The sequence below is a fragment of the Quercus suber genome, unplaced genomic scaffold, assembly GCF_002906115.3.
Source record: "Quercus suber isolate HL8 unplaced genomic scaffold, Cork oak 2.0 scaffold_1123, whole genome shotgun sequence".
Classification (NCBI taxonomy): Eukaryota; Viridiplantae; Streptophyta; class Magnoliopsida; order Fagales; family Fagaceae; genus Quercus; species Quercus suber.
In genome coordinates, this window is record NW_027070527.1 from 17,212 (window position 1) to 26,826 (window position 9,615).

General features: G+C 30.6%; 1 protein-coding gene, 1 long non-coding RNA gene and 1 other non-coding gene across 3 annotated transcripts in view; 2 read left to right on the top strand and 1 right to left on the bottom strand.

The window, feature by feature from the left end:
* Positions 1–1,566, top strand: part of LOC136061253 (replication protein A 70 kDa DNA-binding subunit D-like) — a 7,886-nt gene extending 6,320 nt beyond the window's left edge. The window contains exons 2-4 of the mRNA XM_065769358.1: positions 677–850; positions 1,093–1,366; positions 1,466–1,566. Of these exons, the coding sequence (XP_065625430.1) occupies positions 704–850; positions 1,093–1,366; positions 1,466–1,566 (522 nt within the window). The 5' untranslated portion in view covers positions 677–703. The remainder of the gene's footprint in view (positions 1–676; positions 851–1,092; positions 1,367–1,465) is intronic.
* A 113-nt stretch (positions 1,567–1,679) lies between these two features.
* On the top strand, positions 1,680–3,542 carry LOC111984392 (uncharacterized). The gene is made up of 6 exons (XR_010627356.1): positions 1,680–1,799; positions 2,079–2,160; positions 2,272–2,407; positions 2,515–2,891; positions 2,967–3,119; positions 3,223–3,542. It is a non-coding gene; the product is annotated as an uncharacterized LOC111984392 (transcript).
* Positions 3,543–6,893: 3,351 nt separating this feature from the next.
* On the bottom strand, positions 6,894–7,400 carry LOC136065755 (uncharacterized). Its single transcript, XR_010627357.1, has 2 exons — positions 7,270–7,400; positions 6,894–6,966 (listed from the first exon to the last, which is right to left on the bottom strand). It is a non-coding gene; the product is annotated as an uncharacterized LOC136065755 (long non-coding RNA).
* Positions 7,401–9,615: the final 2,215 nt, after the last annotated feature.

The following is a 9,615-nucleotide window of genomic DNA, read 5'->3' on the forward strand; positions in this document are numbered from 1 at the left end:
TGAAAATTAATCAGCTGGCCTATGCAATGGGACTCGATTAGTAGTTACTCAATTATCCAAATGGGTGATCGAAGCTAAAGTTATAACTGGATCACATGTGGGAAACAAAGTCTTCATCCCAAGAATAGTACTCTCTCCATCTGACACAAAATGGCCATTTGTTTTAAAGAGAAGACAATTCCCAATTTCTGTTTGCTTTGCCATGACTATAAACAAGAGCCAAGGGCAATCACTAAAACATGTTGGACTTTTCCTGCCTAAACCAGTTTTCAGTCATGGGCAATTATATGTTGCTGTTTCTAGAGTTACTACTAGGAATGGTCTTAAACTCTTGATAATTGGTGACGATGGCAAAACCTCTTCAACGACTAAAAATATAGTCTATAAAGAGGTCTTTAGAAATATACATATAAATATGTGAAACTTCATTGAAGAAATTCATCATTCATTGCTAAGTTTCTAACCGCATTTAATTATTACTTTATACTTTTTGTAAAACAAAAATATCATTTTCTAAGCTTCTTTAAAAAACAAACATTTAAATTTGATAATGCAAAACGTAGTCAATTCTGCATTTTACCAAAATAAATTATTTCATTGATGATTATTATAATTTTACTTACTTTTATATATATATATTTTTAATGACAACTTCTGTATTCAACTATGGAAATAGCTGCAGGACTACTAATACTAAGTCAAAATGGCAATGTGTTGGACTCCTTTGAGCAAGATTTCAACGGATAGAGACAATTGGACAATCAAGGTCAGAGTACTTCGTATGTGGGATGCAATCAACACAAAGAACAATGAGTTCATAAGCCTTGATATGATTTTTATTGATGAAGAGGTAAGTATAGAACTCATATTTATGTTGTGCTGATTCAATTTATTATGCAGATTCAATTCTTTAAAAAAAAATTATTTTACCAACTCATCAAATTTATATTGTGCTAATTCAATTTATTATGCAAATTCAATTCTTTTAAAAATAATTATTTTATCAACTCATCATATAATTCAACATCCATCGCTATTATATATATTCACAAGAAGAATAATGGAAGATACTGATATTTCTCATTATTCTAGGGCTCAACAATACATGCAATTGTTCGGAAAAATCAAGCACGAACTTTTAGACCACAATTGCTTGAAGGCCGTGTTTATACCATCAAGAATTTTAGGGTGGAGAATACTAAAGGCGAGTTTCGACCCGTGCACAATGATATCAGAATTTGGTTCATGACCATTACTACAATCATGGAGTCCAACGAAGATATGAACTCAATCCAAAAATACTGCTTTGAGTTTGCTGACTATGACCAAATACAGAACCAATGTTACAACTACACATATTTAATAGGTAAATATAAATCTGCAACTATTTCACAATTCCTCTAATATAGTTGTATCCTAAATTAATGATTCAAAATAACCTAACTAGATAATTGCATATAAATAGATGTTGTTGGAAAGTTGATAGCAGTTGGAAATGTTGAAGAGCCTCAAGTTAATGGCGCACCAAGAAAATTGCGCAATCTACAATTGCTTTTGAAAGAGTAAGACAAATTTTTGATGTGATATTGATGTCATTATATGTTTATATAGAAAAATAAATTATAAAAAAAATTACTAATAACAAAAAACCCTCAATGATTTTAACTATACCAAGGGAAAAGAAATTAGGCTTTCACTATGGGGAACAAGTGTCTGGCAAATTGATGAAGATGTATATAAGAACAATCCAGGACCTTTTGTCTTAATTGCAACTTCAACTATTGTGAAATCATTTGGAGGTAAGTATAACTAAATAACGTTACCAACTATCAATTTTAATATTCTTAGTACTGCTATCAAGTTAATAAGTATATTGGTTACTAATCTTAGGCCATAAATTTTACAATGAGAAATGTAATCACTAATTATAAATTTTTTATACTCCAACTTATTCATTCTCAAAACAATCTAATGATACTTTTAGAGAATTTCATTCCCATTAAAAACACGTCTTCCTTTTTCTCAATTTCAATTCAATACAATTTTGTTTATTATAATGTATTCTGCAATTTTTGTAGGCAAATTCTCTTTGTCATCAACCAGTGCAACAAAAGTATATCTAAATCTTGAGATTCCTGAGGTTGCTGAAATAATTGACAGGTGCATATTTTAAAAATTATTGATAACAAAAAAAAATGATAAATAGCATTTTTTATGATCTCACAAAATACCATTTACATTCTTTTTTCCTTTTTAAAAATTCAATGATAGGAATGGTAAAAAACATGATCCTATACAAGAAATACCAAAAATACATGCAAAACAGTTTTCAGAGGAGGCTTTTTCTTCAAACAATATGAAGACAATACCAGAGCTCAAATGCATTCAATGGGATCCTACGAAACAGGTTTGTTAATCATTTCAAAGTAGACTCATCATTTACACGAAAATATAATAATACATCATTTACTTAAAATATATATATATATATATTAACTTCAAAATTCATTGCAGGATGTTAACTGCTATTGTGTTGCAACAATAAGCAACATTGATACAACAATGGGTTGGTATTATATTTCATGCGTGTTATGTGGAAAAAAGGTCAAACCACAATTAGGATCGTTTTGGTGCGCAAAATGTGAAACAAAAACAAATTGCCCATCCCAAGGTTAGAGGCACACACATTAACTACAAAGTTTGAATTTTTTTTTTTTTAATAAACACATTCATCTCACTATAATTACTATACAATTGCCAAATACTTCAGATACAGGATTCAAATTGAATTTTTTGATTCAACTGACAAGACAACTTTTGTCATATTTGATCGAGATGCTGAGAAAATCTTAAATAAATCTGCAAAAGATCTTGCTGAAAAACAAACCGAGGTACAACTTATTTAAATTAATAAATTTATTGTAAAACTATAGATTATAATATAAATTAAATTTCTTAATATGCAGATTGATATTGAAGAAGGAATCCCACGTGATCTTAAGAAAATTTTAGGAAGACAATATATTTTTCTACTTCGCTTGAATGAATTCAATCTGAAGGATGGTTTTGAAAATTACACAGTTGCTAAGATTTTTGATGCACCTTCAAATGAGAAAAAGGTATGGAACAAAATAATAATAATAATAAAGCCAGATGCTAGATTATTTCTTTCTCTATGCTATACTGATGTAAATAACATGCTTAAATTTAATATGAATGCAGATACCTATGCAAAATCTTAGCCACAACAAACCTGCCAGCACAAACTTCATAAGATCCAGCCAAGAATCTTCCAGTGCCATTTCATCAATCATCAACACAAATGATGCAACAAAAGGAACAAATGATGGAACAAAAGGAGAAAATGATAAAAGCTCAGAAATTGAACAAATAAGGATAGACCAAACTTCAAACGTTGAAGATGAAGAAATAGATGATGATAACATACCCCTCAACATGCTTTACAAGCGTCGACATACTTCAAAAAACAAAGCATTCAAGAAACAAAAAAACAAAATATCGCAATAAACCTCTTTATTACATCACAAAATAAATATCAATAATATGGAATGAATTACCATGCTTTTATCAACTTTTATAAAGCTCTTTTTTACATCATAAAATAAATATCAATAATATGGAATGTTACCATGCTTTTATCAACTTTTGTTATACAATATTGCTCTAAAGTTGATTCTTTTTTTGCTGATTACTTCAACAAAATAATTATAATGAATATGTGTTTGCAATTTATAATTGTTACTTCTTATGATAAACTCAATACTAACAAAGTTTTATAACAAATATGTTATAATATATGTACAATATTCTTCATAAAAAATTGCATTAACTATTATAACATTATCCGTGCATCGCACAGGCAACTTACTAGTTATACATAAAATATAAGCTTATAGATCAAATAATATCCGATTAACACAAAATTTGACATATGTATTAAAGGTCTGTTTGGATACTGCTTATTTTGCTGAAAACTAAAAATACTGTAACAAAATAATTTTTAAATGTGTGAATAGTACCGTGGGACCCATTTTTAGTTTTTTCCTAAATAAAGTACTTGTGAATCTCATGAACAGTGCACAAGATCCACTGAACAGCGCATATTGTCTCCTGAAAGTTAAAACAATGCATCGTGGTTGGAGGCCGACGGTAACAACAAATCAATAAACAAACTATTGAAGAGAAACATGTAATTAACAATGAATGTGAAATGAGATGTAAGATTATAGTGGCATAACAATGAACATAGTATTTTGGGATTCAAAAAAAATTAATAAACGAACTATTTAAAAGGAACATAAAATTAAGAAAGTAAACATACCTCTCTGAAATGAATTGTGATAAATTATAGTGGCATAAGTTTTGAGGCATAGGGAGACGGAAATATATAAAAGAACAAATTTCACAACATGCAAAACAAACATTAAATGAAACTAACTCTTTAATTTCATAAATCAGGTGGCATTTACCTGGTGTTAACTGCATTGTATAATTGGCTGGAAGTGGCAGCATTGAAGGCCCAAATACTAAACGCTGAAATCTTTTAAGCTCCTGCATTTATGTCTTCAAATACTCACCGAGTCTGAGTGAAAACCGTTGTTTTTTTTAGAAGTTGAATAGTATTTGTACAGATAATCACTGAGTTGGAATGGAAACCATTGTTTTGTTAGAAGTTGAAGAGTTTTTGTATAGGGAAACAGAGGTTCGCTGTGACTGAAATTCTTGGCTGGATTTCATCTACAGGTGCGAAGGCAGAAGAGGGTTTGTGTGCAAATATTTAGACTTTCATCTACTAAACTGTGGGGTGGGTCAGCCTTGGCATGGGTTAGCCTTTGAGCTGTGTTCAGAGTTGGCGTGGATTAACTTTTGAGGTACACGTTGGTGGGCTGTTCAGCTCGGGTTATCCTATGAGCTACACGTTGGTGGGGGTTCAAAGTTGGGGTGGGTCAAAGGTTGTATGTTGGTGGGAAATTAATTGTTGGATCAATATTTATGACGTTGGTGGGGGTTCAAAGTTGGGGTGGGTCAAAGGTTGTAACCTTTCAGCTACATGTTGGTGGGAAATTAATTGTTGGGTCAATATTTATGGGCTTGGGCTTTCATCTACTTTGACAACGTAGCTATTGTTTTTAGAAGATTACAATTGTTTGGTCATTGATAACCTTAGGCCATACATGTAATAGTAAAAATAAATTACTATAAATTATTTGGCTACAGTTAAAAAATTTAATGTAAAAAAGGTTAAAAAAACTAAATGAAAGTTTAGAGTGCCACATGGCAGGACCTCATGCATTTTCGCATGAGGTCTCTGCTTTTATATATATATTGATTTTAAACTATAAAAACTTGCAATTTAAACAATTTATTAATGACATAGCTATTGAACTTTAATTTTTTAGAAATTTTGCAAACATGGTAAATATAAGAAGAAGATGTAATTCACTGGTGGATTTGTCAAAATTCACCCACAATAAAAAATATATTGACTAAGGTTGTAGCCTTAGGCTGCAACCAATTTTGTAATAAACTTTTTCTTTAATATTATATAGAAAATAGTCAAATACATTAGCGTTTGCATATCTATATGGGTAGAAAATACGTGATATAAGATTATAATCTCATAATTTCTATCATTCAACTTCAAGAAATGAATTAAGAAACAAAAAGTTCTATTGTCTATATTACTATTTAAGGGACTTCCTCTTGTTTAGAATCCTAAATTTAGATACCCAAAATATCCTCAAATTCATCCGTTTTTAAGGCTTAAATAGACATGTAAAATTAGTAATTTAAAAGCTCCTAATCAATATAAACTATGAGAATATAAACTTACTTCCCTAAACAATTTCCTATGGGATGGGGTGCAAAGTGTTACACAGGTAATAGTTTGCTATTGAAAATTGAACAATTAGAAAATTTTTTGGGCAATTATATTGCTTTTTATTCCAAAAATTAAAATTGGAGGTAAAAATTGTCTACCATGACCTCTCCCACACTCCTGCAAAAGTGGAAATTTTGTGCAGGGGGTACGACATTTTAACTATATTGCTTTTTATACTTGACATTTTATATGTATATGGAATAGAGCTATGCATGTAAAATTAAATATTAATATATATATATATATAGTGAACCTAGCACCTTATTATTGAACCTAGCACATTTTCTTGTACATTTGATATGCTAGTGCTTCTTTGCATTTAGCAGTTTATTGAATATACATGTTTCTTACCTATCAAAAAAAAAAAAAAGAATTCATAATCAAATGAACTTACATTCAGACTAATTAGTTTTCAATAGAAGTTTCAGCATGAACACAAATTTTTAAGAGAATGCATTCCACTTATAGATTTAAACGCTGCCTAAATGTAGTAGGGCTAGCATAACAAATGGTTTTTTTCTTTGACTTTTTTTCCCCTCTTCCTCCTTTCTTTTTTCTTTCTCAAACTTCTTCCCCCTTCTCAAACCACCCCACATCAACACCCACACTAGACACCGTTCAATGACAAGTTCCCAAATTCAATTTCATTCAACATAATTACTTTTTGATAAAAGTTTTGTTATAATACTAAACCCATTTTCTCATAAAAATGTAATGCACTATACTTCATGATGTCAAAATTCATTCTTTTTTTTTTTATCAGCAGAATAAGATTTATTGATATCAAAAAAGGGACACCCTAGTGCAAAAACATTGATGTCAAAATTCATTCTACTTACTATCATTCAAATTCTATCTGCATTAGTCTTAGCAAACGACCCCTAAAACATACAATGACATAGTAACATAGCTAAAATTAAAAGGAAATACCATTGGACAAAGCAAGTGGTTGTATTGTCCCGGTACACATATTTCGGTGTCCATTCCAAGCTCCTCCAATTTCCGCTTCAGGTTTTTCAACTGTGTTGTTTCAAGCCTATATTCTGCTGGGCTCTCCAAAATATCTTATTAAAAAATAAAAACCATCAGTCAAACAAATATATGTCACTACAAGCCTTCATATGCCTATTCATTCCCCCTCACAAGTACACAAATTAATATTGATTCTCTACTAAACTTAGCAATCTAAAACATCATCTACAAGCCTTTCAATACAAAGATAATGCATATATGAGCTCTCACAAACATATTTTTTTTTTTTATGAATTATCCAACAATCTTTACAAAGAATAATAGTATCAACAAGCCCTCCAACACATATATAATCAATAATGACATACACAAAAAGTGTTTTAAGGGGGAAATACCTGGTCTGGGAACATTGGCATGAGAGATGGAAGAGAAGCCATTAGTCTGGAGGGGTAAAAAATGAATTTTAGAGACGGGTTTGGAAGAAGAGGCAGAGAAGAAGAGTCTATGTGAAGAATGAGAAAATGGGATTGCAAAAGAATTGGTCTTGAACATGATCTTTTTTTGCTTGCTTTTTGTTTAGGGTTCTACTTGCTGTGTTGTTATGGACTATTGTTTACAATTTGCCCATTTGAATTTGACTCCAAACTTCAACTCGACACACTACGACTGTAGAGTGTAGACACCGTTTTCTTATCAACGCTTCTTCTGGAGGCGGAGGGTTGGTTAAGTAATTTTGGGTCCATTTTAACATGGATGAACAATAGGCAAAAATTGCGAAACAGTCTATTTTTGGGAAAAATATTAGGCGCGTGGCATGCATTCAAAGTTATTTAGGAAGCTGGACTTTTTTTGAAAGTCGAGTTTGGCAAACTCGACTTTGGGTTGGAAAACGAATACTATAGTGGTGTTTTTTTTAGCGTTTATAGAAAATGCCACTATAGGGACCATAGTGAAGAGATGAGAGGAAAAGAGGAGACAATACACAGAGATGTTTGACCAGGTGAGCCCATACAGTGTTCAAGATAATTACCCAATTGCCACTGAACACTAGTGTTTGTTGTTTAAAAACAAGCCAGAGGTGATTTTTTTTTAAGAGATAATTATAACATGCTGCTAACTCCGCAGTTCGAATCCTTTTCCCCCTAAACCATCAAGTACTTTGTGCATGATGAGGTGTCAATTCAGCTACAAGGCCTTTGGTAGGAAGGAGGTGATTTCAAAACCTTCATTTTGAAAATGGGTTTTTGAACAATGTTTTCCAAACATCAGAGAACACGAATGGATGACCAAACGCGCTTTTTGGTTTTGGACACTAGTGTTCAGTATTTAAACACTAAACACTAATGTTTAAAATGGATGACCAAACACTAATGTTCAGTGTTTAAAGAATGTATTTAGAGAACTTTTCAAAGCAGTTTTTAGAACTCAAGTAGTAGTTGTATTCGGTGGCATTGTGATAAATATTATGAAAAATGTGGGTCCCACCAGAACTGACTTGACATGACAAGTTGACTACTCCTCTCTCTCCCTCTCTCTCTTTATGCTCTCCTTTCACGGAGAAAAGTGCCTCATAGCACTTTTACCATAATGCCCTTCTCACCTACCCTACCTGATAACTTTTGCCCACAAATCTTTATCACTTTTTCTCATGTTCTCATCTTACATTCTTCACAACACACTGTCCAGTGGTCCAAGTTCTCCTCTATTTTTTTTTTTTTTCAATGTGATCTATTGCTGGTTATAAAATCTTTTGCCTAACTAAATTTATATGTACACTATTGTAATTTTTATATTATAATAATAAAAATAATAAAATAAATTTATATATAAGATGTGGTAAATCTTATATTATTTAATGAGTACAAATAAATTTATTTCTTACATATTATGTAACAAGGGTATAATAGTCAATTTATATAAATTACATTTTCCATCCTTCCCTTTTTTCTTTCCAACCAAACAAGAGTTTTCCACCCTCCCACTTTTCCATCCCTCCAACCAAACACATAAGAGGGAAAACTAAATATTTTCTATCCTCCCACTTTTCCACTCTTCCATCCAAACGGACCCTAAAAGACTGTCTCATTTATCTTGCAAGTATTACTTTTACATATCTTTCGATAAAGAATCATTTTAAGGAATATTTTAATATCACGGAAATATAAAAGGCGGTGACTTATTTTATTTATTTATTTTTTCTATAAAAAAATTTCAAAAGAATAGTTTATTAACAAATCTATTAACATTTTTCTGTTTAATTTTACTCGATTATAATTATTCTAGACAAAAATTAATTATATACTTATTTTTAAAATTATCATATATATCTTCATAATCAATTTAGTTTACAAGGTGGTGACTTTTTTTTTTTTTTTTTTCTATAAAAAAATTTCAAAAGAATAGTTTATTAACAAATGGCATCCATTAACATTTTTCTGTTTAATTTTATTCAAACATAATTATTCTTGTCAAAAATTAATTATACACTTATTTTTAAAATTATATTATATAGCAGTAGATTGTTATTAGTTATCCAAATTTAAAGAAAAAATATATATTTTTACAGATAATTACAATATGTTGTTAAGTCTGCAATGCGAATCATTTTTTCCTAAACTTCCAAGCACTTTGTGCATGAAAATGTGCCAATTTAACTACAAAATCCTTGGGCCTTGACACAATTCATGTGGCAAATTACGAGTGATAGATAAAAAATTGTGAATTTATATGAAAATAATAAA